The sequence below is a fragment of the Tenrec ecaudatus genome, chromosome 4, assembly GCF_050624435.1.
Source record: "Tenrec ecaudatus isolate mTenEca1 chromosome 4, mTenEca1.hap1, whole genome shotgun sequence".
Lineage (NCBI taxonomy): Eukaryota > Metazoa > Chordata > Mammalia > Afrosoricida > Tenrecidae > Tenrec > Tenrec ecaudatus.
The window spans coordinates 107,483,452-107,510,205 of record NC_134533.1 but is presented as its reverse complement, the minus strand read 5'-3'; the positions used below and the strand labels follow the sequence as shown (position 1 = coordinate 107,510,205).

Below are 26,754 nucleotides of genomic sequence, written 5' to 3'. Positions count from 1 at the left end.
CAAACAATAGGCGGATACTACTTTTCAGCCACCGCGACAGTGGGCTCAACCATAGGAACAGTTGTGAGGGTGATGCAGGACAGGGCTGTGTTGGGTTCTGTGGCACATCGGGTTGCTGATTGGACGGCACCTAACAGCTACTACTACTTGGCAACATGCAGCCAAACATTAAAACATGGACGTTATGATTATTGCGGTAGGATTATGCTACAGATGTTTGAGTGGACCGAAAAGTGTTTCTTTAATTGGTTGTGCATCAAAAGGTTCACTACACACCGAGGCAAACATTAGGCTGTCATTAGATAAGACCTGTACCTTACTTACTGTTTCAATTTGCATATACATTTAACTTTACAGGCAGATTTAGGAATGAACCCCCTCCTTAGTCTGGGATCTGACTGTATTGGGGTCAAGTGGGATTTCCAGTGCTGCTGGATTACAATTCTGCTGGGAAACAAGTTCACAGTTTTCCATGCCTGGATTTATTCTCTGGGCAGAGTTCCTGATGTCTTTGTCTCCAGGACCAGACTTGCCCATACGAAAGGCAGTGTGAACCGTGCCAGCTACCTATCTCCTCTTCCTATCTCTTCAAAGCCTCGTGGTCATTCTCCTTCAGCTCGGAAGCAGCTGAGCTGTTAATTAGCTTTTTTCTCTCTTCAGTCACAGCCGTGGCAGCGTCTAGCTTTCTGGCAGACAGATTGTCCATGCAGGGACATGCTTTAGGGTACGTCCAACATTCTGAGAGAAGTCTGGAGACACAGCAGAAGCCAAGATGTTACGGAAGAGATAGACCTTTCAGAAAACCAGAAGATTTCCCTGCCCCTTGTGGAAGGGAAGCTATATATAGATGTGATTTCGTGTTCTGTGGGCTATAGGTTCCGATTTGGTTGCAGTCTGTGGCTAGAGGGTAAAGAGCAGGATTCCTGAATGTGCTACTGAGAGTAGGGAAAGTTGTAGGAATCAGCTCTACCATCTTCAAAAATCACAATCGGCGCCAAACTAAAGAGCCTTTACATTGTCCATGTCTTCCCTTTGTGCAAAGCATAGAGATGCGGCTCCTCCCCACCTACCGCCGCCACCCCCAAAAAAACAAAAAAGCTCTCCGTTGAAATACTGAATATGAAAGGTTTATGGTGACTTTTAATTCTTTATATCCAAGGGCTCTGAGAGAGATTACCAATTATGGGTCAATTCTGGCAAAGAAGAGGCACCATACCCACTCATTGGTAAGTTTCTGGGAAAATCGAAGAATGGTTGTGCCTTCATTGTACTTAAGTATTTTAGACAATTAGCCATATAGTTCTAAACTTAAGTACTATTAAAAAGTAAATCTCATAAATGTCTCATTTTACTTATTTAATAGATACCTATCCACCACTTATGTGTAAGACAAATATTTCTTCACTCGAGCATTTTACAGACAGAGCTGTCTTGCCAACTTTTAAATTTTTCTTTATGAAAGCAACATAGCATTCCTTTTTCTCCATACATGTGTTTTTCATATTCCATTCTTAGATTACCTGCTTCTTTTCCCTATCTCCTATGTTGTCTCTATGGAAGACCACCTCTAATCCAGTCATGCCTTTTAATTCATCAGTGAGCATTTACTTCACACCTGCCTTGTGTCCAGAAGGGACGCTTGGTAATATAGTGGGCTATGCATTCAGCTGTGAACCACAAAGTGGGCAGTTCCAGCCTACCAGCTGTCCGGAAACTCAGGGGCAGGTCCACCCCATCCTGCAGAGTCACTGTGAGTCAGCAGAAAGAAAATGGGATGAGCCACTGTAGGTTCCTGAAATGGTATTCACTGAGTAACTTGGCAACCATCTACTGCTTCATGAATTGCACTTATTCTACCTCTTCTCCAGCCCAGATTTCCAACATATGTCCTTGTGGAATTAATTAGGCAACAGGTCACACCTCCCCTGAAGGTAGTTATTAGAATCATTTAACGGAAAAATGTTTCTTGATCAGTCAATTCCTTCACTGTAGTTATAGCAGCGATTAAAATAAAGGATGGTCTCTGTACTGATGTTGACATGATGGCTTTAAAGTGCTTCCTAAGCCTGCTCTGCAGACACTGTGCAAAGAATAACAGTGCACGTACATGCCTAATCTCATGGAGTCCGCTCCATTCGCTGTGAGGTCAGTGCTGCTTATTCAGTCTGTTTCCACAGTTCTAAGTAATCTAAAACAAGCTTTTCTGCAAAGTCTCTGTCCTCAGCCATAGAGACAGCAGGTCAGCGTGTATATTGCTGGGGACCAAATTTGCCACTTCGGGTGTGTTTGTTTTTTAATGTCATTTTCTTATATGCTAGTAACGATTGGCCTGATAAAATATACTCATTTAATTACAACTACCTTGTCGGTAATGCTGATGCTGACAAAAGCTTTAGTGAGGCCCCAGTGCTAGCTTTCACTACATATCCATGGTTTCACATGGTGGTTAGTTAGCGGGGGTTCGTCGCAGTACGTGTACAGTTGATGTGCCTGGCAGTCCTCACTTCTAATCGATTCTACAACTACAAACTCACTGCCATCAAGCTGATTCTGACTCCTTGTGACCCCATAGGACAAGGAGAACTGCACCTTTGGATTTCCAAAACTTTATATTTTTTTATAATGTTCTTTTTCTCTTTTTTTAAAACATTTTATTAGGGGCTCATACAACTCATCACAATCCATGCATATACATACATCAATTGTATAAAGCACATCTGTACATTCTTTGCCCTAATCATTTTCAAAGCATTTGCTCTCCACTTAAGCCCTTTGCGTCAGGTCCTCTTTTATTTCCCCTCCTTCCCCGCTCCCCCCTAAAACTTTAAATCTTAAAGCTGAGTAGACAGCCTCGTCTTATCCCAGGGAGTGACTGTGGGTTTGAACTCCCAACCTTGTGGCTAGCAGCTCAGTGAATTGACCTCTAGCTAATAAATTAGCTGCTGGTTATTCTGATAAGTTTATTTTACTTTATTGCTCATATAGAAGGCTTTTTTTTTCTTTTTCGCCTATACCTAGACGTTGCTGTAGCCCTTGATATTAATGGGCCATTAACGTGGGACGCCCGTGCCAGGTGGAAAGGGAAAGTGAGAGTTTTCACAGTCACATCCACTGATAACTCAGGAATAGAAGACAACGAACTGATTCTTTGTACTGAAAATTCAGCCTATCGCTTCTCTGCCTTTTGGCTAAGGTCAAGTAGAGTAAAAAATTCAGCCTACATCACAGTGGTTTCTGAGGGATCTATTAAGGAGATTCAATTACTTTGACCACCGAAGAGCAAAGAATAATCCTAACGCTCTCGCAGCCAACCTCAAGGTCCAGTATTGCACTTTCCTGGCTGGGAACTACCTCTGCGTATCTCATTTCTGTGGTCTAGCGCCCTGCAGTCCTCCTCTGATTCCTGCCCAGGAGCACAGCCTTTGAGTCAGAAGGGGGAAACGTGTAGAATCAAACAAACCAATCCCAGTGTTCTTCAGGGACTCTCGATGATGTAGCTAATAAGAAATCATGAGCCCTCCTTTTTCAGACAGGCTTCTCGGGCGAGGTAATAAGAGTAACACTAGTGAGCATGACCTACATAGTCCTCTGACTCTTACTGCAATAACGCCGACCACCAAGGTTTACTTCCGCCATCCTTACAACCCTGTGTGAGAGTCCGTCTACATAGTTTAAATCATGGATTTGAGGCTGAGAAAATCAGAGGTTTGCTGGAAGCTCCTTTGGCCACCTGCAGTGGGCAGCGGTCTCCCAGTCGTAAGCATGCACGTGGATGTGCATTGAGCTTCTAACCACAAGGTCAGCAGTTCAAACCTATCAGCTGCTCCCAGGTAGAAAGATGAGGCTGTCTGTTCTCATAAAGATTTAAAGCCTGGGAAAGCCAAAGGGGCGCTTCGGCTCTGTCCCAGAGGGTTGGTGTGGAGTTGGCGTCGAGTCCGTGCCAGTGAGATTGGTGTTTTAGTGGTTGGTTGTTTTTGATGCACGCAAGGATTCTTTTTCACCAAAATGCCCAGGTGCACACTGCACCCCAGCTCGCAGTAAAGTGGTCCGGACCACAGCCAGCAGCCTGACGCCTACATTTAGGTTTTCTTCCATGCAGGACACGAATATCCCTACGGAATTAAAATGAGCCATCTCCGAGACACAGTGCTGCTGACCCCAGCATCAAAGGACCTCACTGCCCCCTCCAGTCTCCAGGAGCCCTTCCTGATGGAACAGCTGCCCCGAGCGATGCGGTGCCAGTTCATCCTGAAGCCCAGCCGCCTGGCTGCTGCCCAGCAGCTCAGCGGTGAGTCGCCTCAGAGCCTGCTGCTGCCAGCAGAGGTTCTCCTGCCCAAGAAGAACTGTAGGCCGGAGGCAGAGACCCACCCTTCTAGCCAGATAAGGTTTTATCTTCTCTTCTTTGGAAGTTGCAAAGTGCTGGAGAGAGGAAAGAAGGTGATTTAGATGAAGATGGTTCTATAAACCGGGGGTGAGGGAGTGGCGGGGAAGGGCCTGGTTTGTAAATGGCAGCTCGCAGCGGAATCACCTGCGCTCCTGTCTTCATCCTTGAACCCTTCTTTTCCCCGCTGCACCCTGTGCCCCACTGTCCTCAGAGACCCGTCAGTGCTGCCGGTGCTTCAGTGCCACCTCTGTGCCGTGATGCACTCCCTGGTGTGGTTCCTCCTGGCGACCTCCCCTGCCAACAGGATCTCGTTGTGAACGAACAGGAGGCTGTAGGTGATGAGGGTCAGGTGCCCCCCCTGGATCGAGGGACTGATGAGTGTGTGACGATGAATGGTCTCCACAGTAGGCTCTCAGCGGCCACTGGTCGCCTCACCATGCCCTTACCCACCCCAGGTAGCGAGTCTGGCTTGAAGAAGGTGAGGCCCGACACTGGAGGGCCGCTGGTTAGCCTAACCCGGGTTTGAGCATTTCAGCCCTCAGTCTCAAAGACTGTGTAAGAAATAGAACAAATGGATGCCAGGCAGTGTGAGTGCGATGGTAGGGAAGGGATGCTGAATTTCTACTGCTATCTTTGGGGGTTGGGACCAACCTTTTGTGAGAAAGCAACCCCAAACCGTAGCATAAAGGGCCTTTGAGAGATCCCCGAGAGCACAGCCCTGCCACATAATGGGACAGCCCTGGGAAGAGTATCCCAGGGCCTCCGCAGCCTACAATCCTGTACAGGTGAGTGGTGTCAGATTGATGGAGCAGTTGGGGGAAAGTAGCTCATGGTTTTTGTTTTTGCAGAATAACCGTAAACTTTCAGAAAAGAAAAAAAATGCATATGCAGTTACCCAAACTGAGAGATCAGTCAGATCGACATGCAGGTTCATTACCAAATGGTTCATGGCTTTAAGAGTTAATGATTCGCATCAGAGTTCTTTTAAGCAGAGCACTTGGTCATAATGTTGCACTACAGCACGACAGCAGCAGGAAACTCATTTTCCTTCACACATCATTGAGTCAAAATGTTGGCGTTATACTGGACATGCTGATCCTCCTGCCCTCTCTGCTCGTCTGCCAGCCTTTTGGATCGCTGTGTTTTGCCTCCGTGGAAGCCCAGACTCGTTCTGTTCTCCCTCCATCCCACTGACCTCTGTCCCTCTGTCTCTCCAGTACTTACCACCTCCCTTTACGCCCTGCCTTGATGACCGTGGTGGCCCTGTCTCGCAAATAACCTGAGCTTCTTTGACCCGCTTTCCTTCCTTCCTTCCTTCCTAGACACGTAGTCAACTCTCATCCCGATGAGCTCTGAGCATTGCTAGAGGAAAGCACACAGCCGCAGGGCAGGTTGGTCTTGCTATGAACTCATCATCGCCAACCTCAAGGGGGCGCTAGCCCGGAAATCGTAACTGTTTCTAGGAGTCACCTTTGTGGTCCCTAAGTCAGCTGCTTTATTCTCATTCCAGATACGGAAATTCAAAGAGGTGACCTCAAGATCTATAAGTAAATAATACCATTCTCCGGAACCAAAGCTTTCTTCTTTCTTCCTTTCAATTCTAGTAATTCATTCTTTGTTCCTTCCAATAGGTAGTTTGTTGCTTCTCTTTCTCCACACAGTAAAGATGTCTACCCATTTTCAACATTGCTTTGTGGTTATTGGTTTGCATATCTGTGTCACGAGTGCATGTGCTTCTCAAGGCCTGGGCCCCCATCTTTCTTCCACACCCGGGGCTTGTCCCAGGTTCAGACAGAGCCGAAGTTAGGTGACTGCAATCTGCTCTTGGTGGGGTCTGAAGAAGCCCTGGGTTCTAGCTGAGCTGAACCGAACTCGACTTCCAGGTCTAGTTCCCCGGCCAGCTCACCTTCCACATCTGCTTCAAACCCACGACCAACCTGTAACCGGACCAGGCTTTTCTGATAGCTGGTAAAACTATAGGACATGCCTTTTTGTCCCCCTGGTTGGCTTTGTCATTCCGGTGTCCTCCCGTAAGTATTTGCTGCCATGGTGGGAGGTGGGGTTTTTACTCCTAATTTGGAGAGTTGTGTGACCAGAATAGAACTTCTCATGGAAGGGTCTTGCTGTCGTGACTGTTCGTCTATTAGCACAAACGTTGCACTGTTTAATAGTCAATTCTCCTAATTTATGCATAAACAAACATAGCGAAGGTTGTTTCTAGGCAAGCAAGGCTCACCTGAATTCAGTTTGTTTCATACTGAAATCTCTCTGTATTTTTCATGGCAGTATAGCCTGTTTTCTCATCAACCTTTGACATGTAGGACGTTAAAGTTGTACATTCAAAACTCCGCCAGAAAGTAAATTTGAGAAATTTTTTTCTTTCTTCGGTAAGATGACCAGATGTCCCGCTTTGGGCGGGACAGTCCCGATTTTTAACAACTTTTACTGCGTCCCGCAGCATTTTAAAAGAGTTCAGATTTTTAGAAAGAATGCACGACAAGCTAGGGTATACAGTTTTCGGCTGCCATGTGGCTATTTCGTCAGGTTATGAGTTTTATCAATGGTGTCCCGCTTTACCAATGTTAAAATCTGGTGACCTTATGAGGGAATATAAGGCTTCACATGGAGTGCTGTATCTAACAAAAGGCCCAGCTGAGGCTTGATGTACATTTCTGAGGAAGTACAGGACTCAATCTCTCCTTTCCCCTCTTGTCTACACTCAGAGGAGAGCTGGGTACCAACCACTGCAGGCGACTACTCACCATGTACACAGACTCACCCAATACATTTTCAACATTCCAGTGACTTTGCCAGACAGGCGATCCCCTCCTGGATTTGGGGATGGGTTTGGTCTCCATGTGTTTGGGGAAATGGTGGTGGTTGGGAATGTCTCAGCTTTGTTAAAGCAGAGCCCTGGAATTCTTCCTGACTGCATACCTCCTGAAGGCTGTCAAAACAGACAGAAGAGTGGGCTTGGGGGGATGGGGTCCTCACTGTGGGATGGAGCTTGGTTCTTGGCGTCTCTGGATGCTGTGGGTAGGGAAAGTTACCATGTGCCTATGCCCAAAGCAAGGCCATAGTACTTTGCACGCATTAGCCTGCCGAATCCTCTCAGGAAGCCTTTGACAGGGATGTGAGATCATTCTCATTATAAGGTTATGCAGACTGACTGAAAGAAGTTCAGTAAATTGCCAAGAAAAAAGTGACTGAGCCAAGGCTCTAACCTGACAACTAACTCCAGAGCCAGAGAACTTGACCTCTGAGTGTGGGAGGGAGCCTTGACTACCAGCTTCCTGTAAAGCAACATGTGCAAGATGCTCCCGGGGCCCCTTGGTAAAATGGTACTTACTGCATTTGTTTACCGTCCCGCAACTTGGCCTTTTTAGTATTGGATCAGAACAGATTATTCCAAAGAAATGAAATGCCCCACCTCGTTAGAGGCAAACAATACAAAAGACTTCTTTGAAATGAGCATGAAATGCGACTCCTCACCGGGCCCTCTTTGTTAGGCTGCTTCAGCAGGCCCTTTCCAGGGCAGACAGAGTGTCTGAACATCACCTCGGCATGACTGAGTGTCCCAAGACACAAGGCCCCATAACCCATGGAGCGACTGTTTCTGCTGCACACACACTGGAGAGGACGAAGTCCGACTGGCCATGGGTACCGGCGAGAGGTTATAATACAAAGGTCTGGTCAGTTATCTTTTAACCACACTGAGGTGTTTGGAATCTGCCGAGCCTGCCTGCTTCAGTGGTCGCAGCCAGATCTTTGAGTCGAGTTTGTCCACATTATTTGGGGCTCCAGCTATCTCATCTTCTTCTTTCGGGGTTTCCTTTCTCCCTCTTCAGCCACCGTGGTTCTCTCTACCTCTGACCTCTGGCCCATCAAGCTGGTAAGAGTGCCAGTCTCTACACACCCACTCACCCAACCTGGCCCTGAGTGGGGCTTGTCATCAGGCTGCCTGACCACCTGTACAAGTGGGAAAGCCACCTTCGCTGGGCCACTCCTCCTTCCAGGTGTCCACTGGTGGGGAAAGCCACCTTCGCTGGGCCACCTCCTTCTTCCAGGTGTCCACTGGTGGCCTCCTCACATGAACTCTGTGCATTCAAGTCGTGCCTTGTTTGAATATAATGGACCAGAGTTCACCATTCCCCACGTGTGTGATTCCAGACGGGCGGATCTGAAGGAAAGCCCGGGTCCTTAGAAGGGAGGAACCTTGGAAGGTGGGAACAGATAGGGAAAAGGGGCGGGTGGAAACGGTGAACCAGGAAGGATATGGGAGGAGGGCTGTTCACAGTGTAGGGATTGTCACCTGGCTCACTCATCAGAATGTGGCTGGGTGGTTGAACGGAAAACCAATTTGTCCAAACTGCCACCCAAATCACAATAAAAAAGACTGTTCTCCAAAAGGAAGCCATAGTAGCTACGTGATCTAGATAGCTGTATCCAATCCCGGGAAGACCCATTAACCTTTCTTGTGACGATTAAACACAGGTAACATCAGAAAAGTTTTGTTCCTAAACTCACGATTGGCTTTCTTACTTGCGCCTCTCTTGTTCACGAGGTCCTTTCCCACCAAACAAACAAACAAAGCAGCCAGCGAGTCCGTGCCGAGGCATAGGGAGCAAGTGTCCTTGCAGAACTGTTCCTTAGGGTTTTCAGTGGTGGCTGACTTTTCCAAAACAGATGGCTGCACATTTCTTCCAAGGCACCCAACGAAACCTTCCACCTGGCAGTTAGCAGCGGAGCCCATCGACTTGCCAGGACCACCCAAGGACTCCCATTGACCCACCTAAACCCTTCCGAGGTCCAGTAACTGCAAGAGCAATTTACTGAGTGCTTCCTGGTTGCCTTTGTGATGGGCCCGCTGTGAGTCAGAGTGCCTCTGTGGCAGTGAGCTTGGTCTTTGGGCCCTCGTTGTCAGGCCCTGTGCTGGGTCCTCCGCCCTTTGAAATCTTGCTCAGAAGCCACATCTGACTTGACGCATCTTTTCTCTCAACGCCTTTCCTACTTTGTTCCTCCCTTATCACATTTCATGTTTTAAAATTCGTGCTTTCTCCCACCAGTCTTGTTCCCCCCACCCAATAGATGTTATCAACCCCGCCCTGGCGAGGAAATAGTTTCATTCATATTTGCATCCATCTCTTATCATGCTGCCTTACGCATGCTTTTCAAGGTCAAGAGCCAAAGCCCCGTGGAAGTCCTTGTAGTTGGAAAGAAAGGAAGTTGGTGTAGAGCACTGGGCTTCCTGTGTGTGTGCTCAGCAGTCCGCAAGGACATCTGCTCAGAGAGCCTCTTTGTTTCCAGAGAATATCTTTTTTTATATATATTTTATTGGAGGCTCATACCACTTTTATCACAATCCATCCAGCCACCCACTGTGTCAAGCATATTTGTACATTTGTTGCTACCATTTTCAAAATGTTTTCTTTCTACTTGAGCCCTTGGTATCAGCTCCTCATTTTCCCCCTCCCTCCCTACCCTCCCTCACAGACCCGTGGTAATTTATAAGTTATTATTTTTTTCATGTCTTACACTGACCAGTATCTCCCTTCACCCACTTTTCTGCTGTCTATCCCCCTGGGAGGGGTGATGGGTTAATCATTGTGATCCCCCACCTTCCCCTTCCTCTCCTGGTATGGCTAATCTCAATATTTGGTCCTGAGGGGTTTATCTGTCCTGGATTCCCTGTGTTTCCAGCTCTTATCTGTACCCATGTACATGTTCTGGTCTGGCCAGATTTGTAAGATAGACTCGGGGTCATGATGGTGGGGGTGGGAGTGGGGAGGAAGCATTAAAGAACTAAAGGAAGTTGTATGTTTCATTGGTCCCATACTGTACCCTGACTGGCTCATCTCCTCCCTGAGACCGTTTTGTAAGGGGATGTCCAGTTGCCTACAGATGGGTTTTGGGTCTCCACCCCACACTAATCCTCATTCACAATAATATGATTTTTTGTTCTGGGTCTTTGATGACTGATAATTGATCCCATCAACACCCCATGATCACACAGGTGGATGTGCTTCTTCCATGTGAGCTTTGTTGCTTCTGAGCTAGATGGCTGCTTATTTAAGACCGCAGACGCCAGGTACCATCAGCTTTCTTCACCACATTTGCTTATAAACCTGCTTTGTCTTCAGCAAACATGTCGAGAAGGTGATCATCATGGAATGCCAGGTTAATAAAACACAGTGTTCTTGCATTGAGGGAGTACTTGAAGCCATAATATGTTAGCCTGGGTACTTTAGAGAAAAAAAATCTATAGAAACTCATGTATAAGAGAGCTTTATATAAAGGTTAAGTGTACATCAAGAAAACATCCCAACCCAGTGCTGCCCAAGCCCACAAGTCCAACATTAACCCATGAACCCATATGTCCAACACCAATCCACAAAATCCTTCTCTATCTCACAAAACACACGCAATGAGGCCGACTGCAGGGGGAAAGCCAAGTCAGTGAATGTGTAAGCATCTCAGTGCTGGCAGGGGTCTCCACATGGCTTCTCCAGCACCCAGGGCTGCATCAGGGTAGGTCCATATGGCTTCTCTTCAAGGATGTATTGCAGGAAGTAAGCCTTGCCAGCTGAAGCAGGGAACTGGCTAAGGCAGCTGCACCCTGGTCCGACCATCAGAAAACAAGAGACCCAAGAACTAGAAAGGCGAGGCTCACTGAGCCATTTATCTCTCCGCCCTTCAATTAACCCCACATGTGCTTTTCGACCAGGTTGGCACAATTAACTACCTACCTCAAGGCCCAATGTCCATCTGCTACCTTAATCCTAGGCCTATAAATATAGGTACATAGATCTATTTCGCCATTGTCATATTTAAATATATTTACATATGTACATGCCTGTATGTAGACCTCTATAAATGCCCTTTGTCTCCTCATTCTCTCCTCTATTTCCTTTTACTTTCCTCTTGTCCCGCTATCATGTGCAGCCTTCATTTGGGTTCCAGTAATTCCCCTCAGTTACACTGTGCTTGATCAAGCCCTACCAGGCCTCCTATACCCTCCTCACCATGAATTTTAGACCGCTTGTTCTCTTGTCCCTGGGTTTGTTAACACCCACTTCCTTTCCAACACCTCCCCCTCTCCCATGTCCCCTCAGGAACCAGCAGTCCCGTTGTTTTCACCTTCAGATTGTTTATCCAGCGTATCTTATCTAGATAGTGCCTGCAAATAAAATAATATGCAGAAAAACAAGAGAGAGCAAAGCAACAAAACAACAACAAAATTACCAAAAAGGAAAAAGAAAAGCCTATTACTAGTTCAAGGTCTATTTGTTGAGCTTTAGGAGTATTTTATGGTTGAGTCTGATGGGGTGCCAAGCCCTGGCCCCAAAGTCTATTTTTGGTGTTCCCTGAGGACTTTGTTGCTCTGTTCCCCTTGCTGTTCTGTTGCACACCCTTAGTGTCTCACCTTGGTGTGGTGGGATCAGGTAGGACACAATTCCCACACTGTGTCTCCAGTGCTGTCCTCCGTAGTGCTATGGGTCATGTCTCTTAGTGGGGCCGGCCCTATTGTTCTCTCTGTGCATGGGCTGCTCTGAGCACGAATATCGTCCGTCCTCAGGGCTTGGTGCTTCAGGATGTGCCCCGCTCCAGAGGACATCTTACTGAGACTTTGCGGGGGGTTGGTTTTGCTTTTTCTTCTCATTTTTCCCTTTCCCTTGTCTTCCTCCTCGTCCTCCTCATTCTCCTCCCTCTTTTTCTTCTTTTGCCATTATGTTTCTCTCTCTCTCTCTCTCTCTCTCTCTCTCTCTCTCTCTCTCTCTCTCACTCACTCTCTCTCTCTCTCTCTCTCTCTCTCTCCCTCTCTCTCCTCTCTCTCTTTTCAATCTATGCAAGTTCAGCATTTTTGTGGGCCACATCTCATCTTTAAAATTCAAAGGCATTTGTGTGTATGTTTGTTGTATATATGTTTGGCCTGGTCCACTGTTACAGTTCAAAAAAGAGCATTTCCTTTTGACCTTAGAAAAGTCAGAGCCCAAACACGAGCAAATGGAGCAGTGCTGCCTGAGAAGCTGGTGAGAGAAGCCAAACGTTCGATGACTCTTTCTTTCGCTGTTCTCCCTGAGCTGATAGAATATGGCAGTGAGATTTCAGAGGTTGAATTGTTTTCTCTGTGGGCCCAGTAGCATTTTTACTGTTAAGATGGCGATGGTAGAAAGAAGGTCAAGTGACTTCAGTCCTTCTAATGATCTTCTTTCTTCCCTCAGACTCAGGTCAGAAGACATTTAAAAGGAGGAGATCCATCATAAACTGGGCCTTTTGGCGGGGCTCTAGCACTCACCTGGACCACTTGCCCATGTCACCAACATCCCCTATGCCAGGCCAGCTCTTTGGTGTTTCCCTGCCAACTATTTGTGAGAATGACAATCTGCCCAAACCTGTCCTGGTGAGTCTGACGCTGGTTTGTAACAGACACTAATAGAGAAGGTCGTTTGGAAATGAGGAGTTGGGGGGGTACATATGGGTCCAAGGGGAAAAATTAGAGGCACCCCCTGGCTGCAGGTGAGAATCCTTCCTTCAAAGAATAACATCTGATTGAGCTATTGCAGAACCTTAAGGCAATCTCGTCCCAAGATAGTACAGCCAACGGTTTCAGGAAAGAGCCACCTGAGCCTGCTCAGAGATATCAATTAGAATTGTCTCTCAGGAAAGGATGCACAATTGTTCCTCACATTTTTCTCTGATTCTTTTTCGCACTCTCCATGCCTCTGAAAGTGGTGAATGCTGCCCAATCTTAGGCGTGCTTTATTTGTGTCCTCTTGCATTTTCAGAACGTTTACCGAGAGTGTGTCAGAGCAAAGCGACTTGATTTTGTAGTGTCTCCAGTTGGCACATGCAGTGGTCATTGTCAAGCTGCATTAATGGAGTCTCCTGTGCCCCCCAAGCACTATCCTAAACGTTCAGCAGTTGATACTCCATTGTGCCTCTCTCAGTGTAGATGCCTAGACCCTAGCCCCTTTACTGCTAATCTTGTTTAGGGCTTGGATGTTATGATCATCCAGAGTGGACCTCCGAGTGTTTGTCACTCAGGGTCAGTCACACAACGAACACGTGGCACAGCTGGGCTTCGGGTCCTGTGGATTACTCGTCCTATGCCACAGGCACAAGACATAGAAGAACGGAGGGTCGACCAGAAGGAACTGTAACTGGAGAAAGAAGCAGGACAGGACTTGTAAACTATTTTTTTTTAAGCAAGTATCAACAAAACCAAACTCATTGTTTTTGAATTGATGCGGCCCCACAGGACAGGCTAGAGTTGCCCCTTGTGACTGTTAACTCTTCTTAGGAGTAGAAAGCCCCGTCTTTGTCCTGCAGGGCCCCTGGGGGTTTCGAACTGCCCCACCTTATGGTTAGCAACCCAGTTCCTAACCACTACACCACCAGGGCTCCTCTAAAGCAAGTGTAGGACATAGAAACACACAATGAAGTCATAATAACCAGGGAAGAGCAAGCAGGCAGAGAAGCAGTATTTTGAGACAGTTTCTGTACTGGGTGGAACGAATATTAGCGAGCGACAACAAAGGAGCTGTGAGGTAGCAGACAGGCCCGGCCCGCTAGCAGGGGCCTTGCAGCGGCAAAGAGAAATGTGATTCTGACGTGGCTGATGGTTCCGTGTACGAAGGAGCATCTTTTTAAAGCACATATTTAAGGCGAAATGTTTTCAGAGTTGATTACAGCAAGAATAAATGCGAGGAAAGAGATTGAGAAATACTACCCTCCTCCCCTCACCCCACCTTCCAAAAAAGCAAGTTGACTTTAGCCCGCCCAGCAGCACCGGCTCCAGCCTGCCCATACGTGCCCTCCAGGCCCTCTGGCAGCCAGAGGGCAAGTAGGTGCTCTCTTTCCTGTCCGTGTGAGGTGCCATCCTGCTTTGTTTTGTTTTGTTTCTCTCTGCTTTCCCCATAGGATATGCTTTTCTTTCTTAACCAAAAAGGGCCCCTCACCAAAGGCATCTTCAGACAGTCGGCCAATGTGAAGTCTTGCCGAGAGCTCAAAGAGAAACTGAATGCCGGAGTGGACGTGCGCCTGGACTGTGAATCCATCTTCGTGACAGCCTCCGTCCTGAAGGTAGGAACCGCTCTCCCCTCTGCCACCCCCACTGGGTAGCTTTGGGGCAAAGCAGCCAGTGGGTTCTTACCTTGTAAACCATTCCCGTCAGCAAAGCGCTGTGATGGATGTAGAAGGTGAACAAGTAGAAAAACCCTTTACAAAGTCAACCATGGGCCTTCCACAGCCATCCTGCCATGCAGAGGCCATGTCGAGTCTACTCTTCCCGTCTTCATGCCTGCTGGCCCGCGCACAGGGAGAAAAATCACAAAAAGTCCTCTCAACGCAGACAGCAAGCACGTGTCTGCCCCAACAGATGCCCTGGTCATCTGAAGAGCTCACCACTTAAAGGAGGCTTTACTAAAAGAGACTTTAAAAGTACCTATAGAAGTGTGGGTACTAAACAGACGTTTAAAAGTACCTACAAAGGGTACCATACTAAACAGACATTTGCCTTGAAACCGAAGCAAGACAAAACAAAATTGTTCGAAGTAAGATTCTAAAACAGAAACAATTGTTCGGTGAGGTCACTGAAAATCCCATTCATTTACAGAATCGTGCGGCAGCTCTTTCCCCCTGCCCCCTACTGCCATTTCCTTTGACAGAGTACAAGAGGAAGCCTCCACTGTCTGTCACTTCTTTTCCCTTGACTGCATTTGGGGTGGGGGAGGGAGGGATAAGAGCCCCGAGATTAATAAAGTTGAATTAAGTAGAGTTACAGAGGTACAAAGCTCTTCTAAAACAGAAAGTCAAAACCAGCCTTAAGCAGAGATTCGACCCTAACAGGTTTGGAGATGTGTGTGCTCAGCCTGCATCGCAGGACCTGGGGCGTCTAGACCAAACTCGGGACACAGTCTTCAGAGACGCACAAAGAAGACTCACATCCCCTCACTCCAGCCCCGTGCCCAGCTTCTCACAGAATCTTAACTCCATGGGTGATGGCCATTCAGGGTCTTCTCAGTAAAACGGGCCTGTTCTTGAGCAGCAGCAGCTGCTGTTGATTTGGCAATAGGACATCACACTCAGAAGAACCCGAGGACTTGAGCTAGCATCATCTGACCTGCTTGGCATTGGGTTGGTGATTCTGCTTTAATCCTGGAATACACCAAAGCCGGGTTGGTGTGCTTCACCAGGTGTCCGTGCCAGGGATACCCAGACAGACAACGTGGATTTGCTGTTGTTTCCATCACTCAGAGAGCGTGTCATTTGGCATTCTGTCAATGCCGCTATGTTTTTACTCCCGTCTCTTCCACGTGGTTGCAGAAGCGGAGATGCTTTTGGAGCTGTGTCGAGCGTCTGAGCTTCTGTGTTGCTTTGTTTCTTCTTTCTCAGACCACTTGGAAGTGCCTTCTTTTCGTTGTTCACTTAGGGAGGTTTTGCTTAGATATAACCATAACTCTCCCCAAGTACAAATTGAAAGAGAATTGCTTTAGGCTCATAACTTTGATCCATCAACCCCTGGAGGAATCACATGGCACGTGGCAATCAGTGGGACAGTGGGGAGAGGACTTCAGTTGGTGACTGGAATTCCAAAGCCGCTCCCCCTTCCTTCCTTAGTCTGGTGGCAGTTGTATTTCGTAACTTGTTATTGCAGCCCAGAGAAAGTTCATTGAGATGTTACGAGTCATTAGCCTTTGAGTGTAGGTTTAAGATTTCATGATGTTTTTCTTTGAGGCAGATCTTAAGTCTTTTTTCCATCGAGATTCAGAAAGAGCTACTGTCAATATCTCACTTTGCAAAAGCAGATTTTTGCCTCTTCTAAATCTGCCTTTCCGAGTGGGTGCCGCTGCTAAAATTAGTTTGGAATTATGAAAATTCAGTCGGTTTGCCCCAAAAGATTTGACTTTTGTGATGGTACAGTGGAATCACAGCATCCAGGTACAGTTCTCTGGGAAGGTATAATAGAAGAGAAAAAAATATTGGGAGGAGGGGTAAAAATGCATCTTCCTGCTTCTTAACTGCTCTTTCAGGAAGCTGTGCTAATAGAGTGACTTGAGGCCGTGGGGGTGGGGGGGTGTTGTATTTTATTTTCAGCTCTCTTAGAATCTCAATTACAGTTGACCTTCCCTTGCTTCTCACTCACATCTGGCCTTACTATAAATAGCAACAGTTAAGCAAGGACTTAGGGGTGTGTGTACTGTACTGTGGCTGGAACCATGCTTGACACCGAGGTGTACAAAGATGAAAATTAGAGTGCGTCCCGGTCCTGGACAACTGATAAGCAAGTGGGGTAGTTGCACACATAATCAGCTACTGTTGCAGCCATTGTCCCAGCTTCCGTCCCACTAACATAAGCACAGTGTAAAAGTAGCAGTGTGTTGCCTTTGGGACTGCACAGAGATAAAGTTTTCCATCTGTTTTGTCAGCAAGAGTTAGCATTAGCCCACTTGCCAACTTCTGCCTATCTCCAAGTTGCAAACAGGAACTGGGACGATAACAGCCAACCGTAGACATAAAAGTTTCATTATCTCAGTGAAGGTTAGACTTGAAACCTTGGCCTTGTTGAGACCCTGTTACAAGCGGCATGAGAATTATTGGCCTAGATTGGGAATGAAGGTGGAATTAGATCCAAATTGCGGTTACGCCTAAGCTTTTTTGTAGGCAGAGACCGAACAACAAGCACCCTTGGTCATGCACTGTTTGTGGGGTGGTCTGCTATCGCTCTGCACGGAACAGGGTTCTCGAAGGCCAGAAAGGAAAACCTGTACTGGGAACATGCTATGTAGAGTCCTTGGGACACAAGGGTGCTGCTGCCTGTGCTGCCTGAACCAAACCCTTTGAGGAAATGAGTTGCTGGGCCTGAGGGCTCAGGACTCCCAAGGAGTACAATAAAGGCAATAAGCATGACAGGCCAACCAGACTGTTCTGCATTCTACTTTGATGAGTAAGCAACTGAGTTCTGAGAAGCTTCTTAGCTCCCAGTAAAGATGCACCTATTGGTCTCTCCCTGTTGAAAGCAAAGGCATCAGAAGATTCATAACAAACAAACACAGCTGTTGAGAACAAGGGGCGGGGGGGGGGGTTAGAGTGGAACCGAGAGCCCATCTGTAGACAATGGAACATCCCCCACAGAGGGGTCACAGGGAAGGGATGAGTCAACCAGGGTGCAGTAGAGCACACGAATGGATCACACAATATTCCTCTGGTTCCTTGAGGCCTCCTCACCACCCCCCCACCATGACCCCATTGCTGCTTCTCACTTTGGACTAGACCAGAACATGTACACAGGTATAGACAAGTGATAAAGCTCACGACACATGGAATCCGGGAGCGGCAATATTTTGATGGGGCACTATTCAATCCAAAAGGGTAGGGGGGGGGGGGGAACAGAGGAGGGAGGAAGGGGGTACCAATCTCAATGAAGGGCACATAACCATACATACCCTTCCAGGGGAGAGAACAACAGAAAGCTGACGGGAAAGGAGAGAGCAGTTGGTGTGAGATATGAAAACAATAACAATGTATAATCTATCAAGGGGCCATGAAGGGGGGGGAGGGGAGAAAAGAGCTGATCCCAAGGGCTCAATAGAAAGTAAATGTCTAGAAAAGAATGATGGCAATATATGTACAAATATGTCTGATACAATTGATGTATGGATTGGTAGTAAGAGTTGTAAGAGCCCCCAATAAAATGATCTTCTAATAATAATTTTTAAAAGCAAATGAAATCAAAGATACATGCAAATAATTAATCAAAACGCCTGACCTTGGGCGCTCCGGCCTCCATGAGCAGAGGGCCGAAGAACTAGCTGTTCTTAGAGGACTCGCTAAAGGAAATCCTGCTTAAAAACATAGAAAATACTCGTTAAAAAGACCAGGCTTACTGGTCTCCTACAGACTGAACACCCCTAGATTACGGCCCTTAGATGTCTTCACATCTGAAACGGAGCTCAGGACTTAGAACTGTCAGCCCAGCGTGAACAGGCCTGGAAGGTACTCGCTGCTCAACAACCAGCCAACAACCACCCAGGAGATCACAAAGGTAGCATTTGCCCTGGATAAAGCCCAGATGGGTTTAATCGCAATCAAAAGTAAACCTTTTTAAAACCCCCTCTACTTCAGGCCTATAAAATACATATACTTAACACTTATGAAATTGGTGTCGAAATTGGTGTCTTGGTCACCTAGTACTTCCATAGCAGAATATACCACAAGTGGGGTCCCTAAAGGGCAGGAATTTATTTTGTCACAATCGTAGAGGCAGGAAGTCCAAAGAATGGCATTGGCTGGGGAGGGGGGCAGTGATATTTTTTGGCATTTGTTTTCCCTGTGTCTATTTTTATTTATAATTCAGAACCAACTAGGTTTGTGACCCCTCTGTGCCGATATGACCTCATTAACACAAGCAAAGGAAAATAGCATCCGGAGGTGGGTGTTTACAGTACATTCAGCCAGCCCTGCGTCTGCGCCCCCCCCCAGCCCCCTACATAATTTGGTGGGGCACTATTCAATCCATAACCATTTGCATTCATTCTTTTTTTAACCTCAAAACTCAGGGGTTTGAAATTGTTAATATATCTAAACTTTTTTTTACTTTGAAGGCTGTATATATTCCAATTATACAGGAAAACCTCTAGTAACTCCTTGGGAATTTTAGTATATTTCCAACACCTAGTGGTGTAGTGGTAACCTGTTGGGCTGCTAGCTGAAAGGTCAACAGTTGGAAACTCAAAGGGAGAAAGACGAGGCTTTCCACTCCCATTTAGCGGTACCGTCTCAGAAATCCACGGGGGGCGGGGGGGGCATTTCTGCCCTGTCCTACAAGGTCTTTATAAGCTGGAACCAGATTGATGGCAGTGGGTTTGAGCTGATCTGTTGTTTGTTTGTTTGTTTGTTTGCCTCTTGCTTGCACACCATTTGCAGAAAAGAACAGTGAAGCTGTCATCGGTATTCTTTCACATCCTAAGACACAGGCCCTAGGTTTGTCTTGAGTGAAGAGGGGTCGTATTGTTTGCATTCTCTCTTAGAGTTTCACTCCCTAGGAATTAAGTGGGTGGTTGTGCAAGGGGGAGGGAAGGACTTTGGGCTGGCTGGTGCCAGACCCTGTCCTATTCTAGTAGTTTGTTAACATGTAGGCGAGGAGGAGGTTTCCGCTCAAACAGACTGCTCTTTTTCTTGCTACCGCAGTCAGGACTCAGGTTGTCCCTTTGGTTTGAGCTAGGAAGGTAGTCAAGCCCCTCTGTGTGCACCGCATTTGACTTGGAGTTCAGGTAAAGGTGGTCTTAACTGAAATTTGGAACAAAATGCCTACTCTTCAATTTCTCCAATAAGTAGGGATTTGGCATGAAAATAATGGCGTATATTATTTTTTTCCTTCCATGTAAGGATTTTCTACGAAATATTCCAGGAAGCATTTTTTCATCAGATCTGTATGATCACTGGGTCTGTGTAATGGATCAAGGCAATGATGAAGAGAAAATCAATACAATTCAAAGGTAATTACTCTGATTTTGTCCTGTCTCAAGAATGGTTCTTTTTAAAGCTTACATTCCATAGAATGCTCTCGTAAAGCAATGACAACTGTTAAATTCAGGTCTCGGGGGCAGTGGGGGCAGTTTAAAAAGAGGTTGATGTAGCTTCTGTCATGGTAAGTCTCACTGGATTCCTCAAATCTTATTAATATGGAGTTACTTGACCATTGTTCACCTTCTGAGTATCTGAGACTAGTGGGACCTGAAATATCTTAGTCCAGTGGTTCATGTTGGTGAGCCCACTTCCCCATTTCATGATATTAAATTTGATAAATATGTAACTGGCCAGACTACTCCTTACATATGGCATTCAGCAATGGAATTTATACAGAGATGAAAGCTTTGTAGCTAGGTCAATGCACTGGGAGTTATAATTGCCATACAGATAACCAATTGTAGAAGAGATGAGGAGGGTCCAGTGCACACGCTGCAGGGGATGGGGTTGGGCACACTGCTGTGTTAGGTCAGGTTGAGAAACAAGTCCAGTGGTGCTCATAGATGTATAAGAGAGAGTTTTATATCAAGAAGTAATTAAGTGCGGGTGATTAGACCAGCTATCCCTCATCAAGCTGTGTCTGAGATGAGGCGTGCGGATGAAAGGAAAAGAAAGAGACGTGTACAAAGCATGGATTGGGAGGACAGCAGTCTGATGGACTGAAGTACCCAGTATATTCAAAGCTTGGCTTTTATACTCTTCTAACAAGGGAATGGTTACAAAACAAACATCAAAGAACTTAAAAAAACATTCTTAAACTCTTATCTATGCAAATATTACTTAACTAGTCACACTTTCTTAACATTTGAATAATAAAAGCACTGTGTTCTAAGACAATCACACAGGTTTGCAAGATTCAAAAGAATCTTAAAGAGGTCGTAAACAACTGAGTTATCTCTCAATGTTTTTAGCTGCAAGATCATAAATAACTGAGCCGGTTTGCAATGCTTTTGTCTGCAAAGACCCAGAGGCACAGGGGACTAATTGGTCACCCACCAAGAAACACCTGGACCAGTGAGGCCTCCTACAATTAAGCAAACATCCTAGCCCAGTCATATCAAGTCCACAAATCTGATACTGGTCCATAAGGCCCTCTTCAGACTCATACAGCCACATGCAATGATGAAAAATGTAGGAAGGTTACAGGCCGGTGGGTTCAAAGTCTTGTGGATCCAGTGGCCGTGGATGCATGTCCAGGGTGCTGGAAGATCTCACCCGCATGGCTCGCCAACAGGAAGGTGAAGCAGAGAGAGAGGATCTCTTGGGGGTCTCAGCACGTCTCCATAAGTCTCCACATGGCTTGTCAGCAGGAAAGTGAAGGCAGAGAGAGAGGAAGGTTCCCAGGATTCTCCTTTTGAGAAGGTCATGCCCACCCGGAGGTATCATCAGGCTGTAGCCTGATGAACAGGCTAAACTCTACCACTTCACTCTTTTACCTTCAAGTTGACAGGTGATTATGTAACTACCACAGCTACTAAACCCAATCTCATTGAAAGGGATGCAAGCACTAATTGCTGGCCCTCCTTTCCCGAACACCCCCAAATATTATAAGAGAACAGAAAAGAAGAACATTTTCACACAGACCCCCAAGCACTGCTTCTAGGTCAGTGAAAACTGAAGAATAGCATCGTCGCAATAGCGTTTATTTGTATGGGCTTGCTGAGAAGGTTTTTCTCATCAACTTTCAAATAGGAACTATCGCCTAGACACGGCAACTGATACATTTGCTCACAGCAGAAGAATACAGTGAACTTTTGAAAGACACCAGAAAGCAAGACCATGTAGCCCAGTATTGCCTCCTCTTCCATAGTTTGCCAGGAACCAATCCGTTAGTGAGCATCACAGTCTATAACCCAAAGTGCAAAACATTACACCCTACAAACTATTAAAGGAGACGATACTTTGACAGTAAAATGATCACTTCCAGCCAAATGAAAAATGAACATGTCAAAAATTTTAATTAAGTCAACGTTGGGACCCATAAAACGCTACAGCTAGTTCAAAGGAGATTTTAAAGTACCACGCCTTATGTAATCCGATAAGGAAGGGTTAAATGAATTTAAATATATATGGACCTGACTTTTCTACAGAAGAAAAAAACAAAACTCACTGCCGTCAAGTCCGTACTGACTCATCGCTCTCAGGACTAACTCATAACATGGGTGGAACTGCCCCTATCGGGTTCCAGACTGTAATTGTTTATGAGAGTAGCAAATCCCATCTTTCTCCCAGGGAGTGGCTGGTGGTTTTGAACTGCCGAGCTTGGAGATGGCCGCCCAACTCATAACCACTACACCACCAGGGCTCCTTTTTTTTCTACAGAGGGAGTAGATCAATTGATAGTTCCTCCATTAGAAGGCATTTTTCAAGTCCATAGACAAGTATTCCCCCACTGATCTGTCAATGTGTCGCACTGTGGAGCTTCACATGTTGCTGTGATACTGGAAGCGGGGCCGCCAGTATTTCAGATACCAACAGTGTCACTTATGGAAACCTGTTTCAGTGGAGCTTCCAGGCTAAGACAGAGTAGGGAGTGCTCCCCTTCTGAAAGACCAGCCCAGAGGGCCATAAGAATAATAGTGGAACATCTCCCCGCAAATTTGGAGGCTCTCAAAACAGGCCTGGTGGAAGCGCTGCTTCCTCAAGGTAAAATCGACCTTAACGACGTGGGTTGAACCATCTCAGGGCCTTCTCGGACTGTTGGAGCACACCTGAAAACAAGAAGAAATCACTTCAGCCATGCATTAATAATCAGAACCTCAGCTGGATCTTGGACAAAAGCAAAGAATACCTGATTGATGTTTATGGACCGTAATAAACTTGGAGAAGAATGAGAAGCCAAGAACACTTCATTGTACATGGATCCAGAGGCTGTTGTGCAAACAGAACAAGGGAGTACTGTGTGCTTAAAATCAAGGAAGGTGTGTGTCAGGGTCGAGTCCTTCTCACTATTCCGTCTGAGTGCTGAGCAAACACTAGAGCAGCTGGACAATAGGAAAAAGAATGTGGCATCCTGGTTGGAGGAAGGTGATATACAGGTCATACAACTATGCTTGCTGAAAGTGAGTCCACTTGAAGCACTTGCTGGGATTGCAGCCATCAATATGGATCACAACTCACTGGGAAGAAAGCCAAACTCCTCACAACTGGATCATGGTAACTGGACAGTTACCATGATTGGTATCATCATGGCAACATGGTGATAAATGGAGAAAAGATTGGAGTTATCAGGGATTTTGTCTTGCTTGTCGCCACTATCAGTCCCCTTGGAAGCAGCAGTCAAGAAATCAAATAATGCATGGCATTGGGTAAATCTGCACAAGACCTCCTTAAAGTGTTGAAAAGCAAGGAAGCTACTTAAGAGAACTCAGGTGTGCCTGACCCAAGCTTTGGTATTTTCAGTCGCTTCATATGCACCTGGAAATTAGGCACTCAATAAATAAGAGTGAAGAGGAACCGGGCCATTTGAATTTTGATGCTGGGGAAGAAGATTGAAAGCATCCTGGACTCAAAAGAAGGAGCAAATCTGTCTGAAGAGGAGGGCTGCCCAAAGAAAGCGAGTTTTTACATGCAGCGGGGCTTTATGAACGGTTGGGAAGACTCCAGGTGAGCATAGTCAAGGAAGCCTGTCTACCTTGAGGAATGAGGAAACGGTCCCTGAATTCCAGAAGCCAATGAAGGAAGAATGCCGAAGTACCACTGATGTGACAACTCCTAAAGTTGAGTTCTCTTCTGACTTAGCACTTTGTATTTTAAGCAAACTTAGAGACTTCTGAGTGCGCACATTGCTTTAAGGTAAGCTAGATCAGTTTATCGATCATTCCATCAGTCTTTTAAGGTAGAACAAAGCTAATGAACATGATATGATGGAATGAGTCATAACCAGAGACAAGTCTTGGATTTCGCAACTCAATCCAGGGAGCATGTCTAATCAAAACAGTGGCTTCTGCGGGCGTCTGTTGGGCCAGTTAAATTCAAGGCAGAGATAAGCTCAGAAAGTTATGGCAACTGGTGTGGGGGTGCCCAAGCCCGAATCTTGTTTGATTGTATTGAAAGGCACAAGGACTCATTTTAAGGAAACTATATTGAAGGTAGGATGACCTGACCTGGAAGAATTTTGTGGGAAACTTCACCCCATCTACCCTACACACCTTCTGACTTCTTTTTATTCCCCAATACTCAAAAGAACATTTAAAGGAAGCAGAGTTTGAACTCCAGCATACCGAACTGCTGTTTCCATCTGGGGCAAATCGATGGGAGCAGAATTCTTTGACAAAGGGTGAGAAAGATGGAAATACTGCCTTCACCCATCTGGAGCTCTAGCTGGAGGATATACTAAGTAACAGTTGCTTCACATTTTGGTATTCTTTAATAAAGCGATGGTTTTTAACATACATTTTTTACTTACATATGTTTTCTGGATGGTAGAAAAATTCACGTCCTTGAACTGCAATGGGAAAATCCCATATTTGTTACAATATGAGAATCGTAGAAATTATACGATTGCAGCGCAGGCTCGTGCAAAAGTGGTGCCAGTGACCTAAAGACGCGTGAGACAGAATTGACGTGGGCCGCCGAGGAAGCAGAGAGCAAGCTCTCCAGTGCGACCTGGAGGCAGAGGACCTAAGGTTTGACTTCTCGTCAGGAGATGCCATTCCCGTGTGCAACTGGGAAATAAGGGAGCCCTTTAAATGTAATTGCTGCTTAATGTCATCATTAAGTTTTGGGGGATTTCAGTTGAGTACATTCTGAAACGTATGTGATAGGATTTGCTTAAGTTAAAACACATTAGGTTCAGTGAAAAATTCCAGGCAGCATCTTTTTGCTTTAATACCTGAACAATATTCTTGCTCAGCCCAGCTTTCCATGCAGTCAAGGTTGCTTGTATTTACCAGTTTGTAAGTGAAATGTCGTATTTAAGTGGTGCCCTTTTTATCCCCCTTTGTCTTTAGGCTATTAGATCAGCTTCCAAGAGCCAATGTTGTTCTTCTAAGGTATCTGTTTGGAGTATTGCACAACATTGAGCAACATTCTTCGTCCAATCAGATGACTGCGTTTAATTTAGCCGTGTGTATCGCTCCCAGCATTCTTTGGCCTCCTGCTTCCTCCAGCCCAGAACTAGAAAATGAATTTACAAAAAAGGTAATGGAGTTTTTCCACTTCTGTGCCCCTGGGCAACTGAACGCCTCCATTTGGAAGTTGGAAGCCAGGGTGTTAATTCTAAAAGATGTTTTTTTTCAATGCCTGAAGGACGCCTCTATATATATGTGAGTCCGTTGACTCTGGAGTGTGTGGGACCTATCCTGTAGGGCCGTGGGAAAATGGCTAAGGAGAACTGTTAGAACAGCCGGGTACTTCCCTATTCCCCTTGAACATTACAAACACTCTTAAAGTCATGGAACGATAGGAACGCAGTTGCAATGTTTAAGATTTAGATTTTTCTTTGAAGGCAAAAATCTTTTGGAATAAGACAATTTTCAACTCTCAACCATGTCACTTGCCTGGTGTACAATTGGGAATAAAGTTATTGGCACTGACAGGTACAGTCTCGTCATCTGAAAACTAAGAAGTGATGTTAGTCAACACATTAAAGACCGGATATTTTTGACCAGCTTACCCAAGTGGCCGTGTATTTTTTCGGCTGTTAGATTTTTTTTTCATTAAACCATAAATGACTTTATATCTCATCAACTTTTTATCATATTTATTTATAACTTTCAGTTTTTGAATATAAAATGTCTCACATTATGAAACAATATTTTGCTTGATATATAGAACATTATTACTTTTATGAACTATAATCTTCATGAAATTATAAACTTCTGGTAAAAATAACCAACATAATCCATATTACTTTGAAAAACAGTACAAATAAATACAGTATATCAAACAAAATACATTATTTGCTCCTCAGTGTTCATGTGTTGATATGTTCCTTTGTGGTACAATGTACTATTGTTACTGTACAACTATACAATGACATTGGGAAACAAAGACAGTGTGCAAATATTATCCCAGAAACACTGTGCAAAAATCATCTCCTGGCCCTTGGTTTGATTAGTTGTGGAGACCTTATCCTACACAGGTACAATTATTTCATATATTGTAGTTAGCATAGGGCCTACATATAAACAAAAGTTCCTAGTACTTTTTTAATATATGGTACTTTGTATCACATTCTTCTCTGTGAAGCGGTACCTTGCAAAATTTGCAAATATACCTGGTTTCACTTCTTTTTCCATGGGCAGCGCAAACTCTACAGGCTCTGGTAGGAAATTCCTTTTTTCCATTGCTTGAAATGAACACAGGTTCATGCTGCTTCTCGAGTTATCTTGTGACCCGTCCGTAATAGATGGCGTGCGGAACACGAGTAAACTCGGGATCTGTCCGCAGAGTGTTAATACCTGCTTCACAGAGTTATTCATTGAAATCACAGCCCTGTAGTACCTGGCATTTGAGAAGTGTGAAGATAAGGGAATTCCCTTTGCTTCCAGCATTCTACTCACCCCTGCCGGTAATGAGACTGTCGGAGAATTGTTCTGCTACCTATGAGCTTCGGCCACTGGGACAAAGAAACTAGGACATCTCGGTGGAGGCATGTGGCAGCCCAGTAAAGTCTTAACCTCTTCCCAAACCATTTCCAGTTCAGAGCCTGGGGGAAGGCAGTCCTTGAATTGATACCTTGCAAAAGGCAAGTCTGCTCCCCAGCTGCCCCGTTCCTTCCCAGCAAGTCCACAGAGAAAGCGGGCTTCCCAACTTTATGACCATCACCTTTACATCATAAATGGTCTGCTTTGATCTAATTGAGGTCTTGTAGTAAATAGTGTCTTCTACCCCCCACA

General features: G+C 45.7%; 1 protein-coding gene across 5 annotated transcripts in view; it reads left to right on the top strand.

Moving 5' to 3' along the window:
* ARHGAP20 (Rho GTPase activating protein 20) overlaps positions 1 to 26,754 on the top strand; it is a 130,741-nt gene that overhangs the window by 97,433 nt on the left and 6,554 nt on the right. For all 5 annotated transcript variants that reach the window (XM_075546569.1, XM_075546570.1, XM_075546567.1 and 2 more), the window contains exons 8-13: positions 1,160 to 1,226; positions 4,100 to 4,288; positions 12,607 to 12,785; positions 14,306 to 14,467; positions 19,772 to 19,881; positions 24,865 to 25,054. In XM_075546569.1, coding sequence (XP_075402684.1) covers positions 1,160 to 1,226; positions 4,100 to 4,288; positions 12,607 to 12,785; positions 14,306 to 14,467; positions 19,772 to 19,881; positions 24,865 to 25,054 — 897 coding nt within the window. The remainder of the gene's footprint in view (positions 1 to 1,159; positions 1,227 to 4,099; positions 4,289 to 12,606; positions 12,786 to 14,305; positions 14,468 to 19,771; positions 19,882 to 24,864; positions 25,055 to 26,754) is intronic.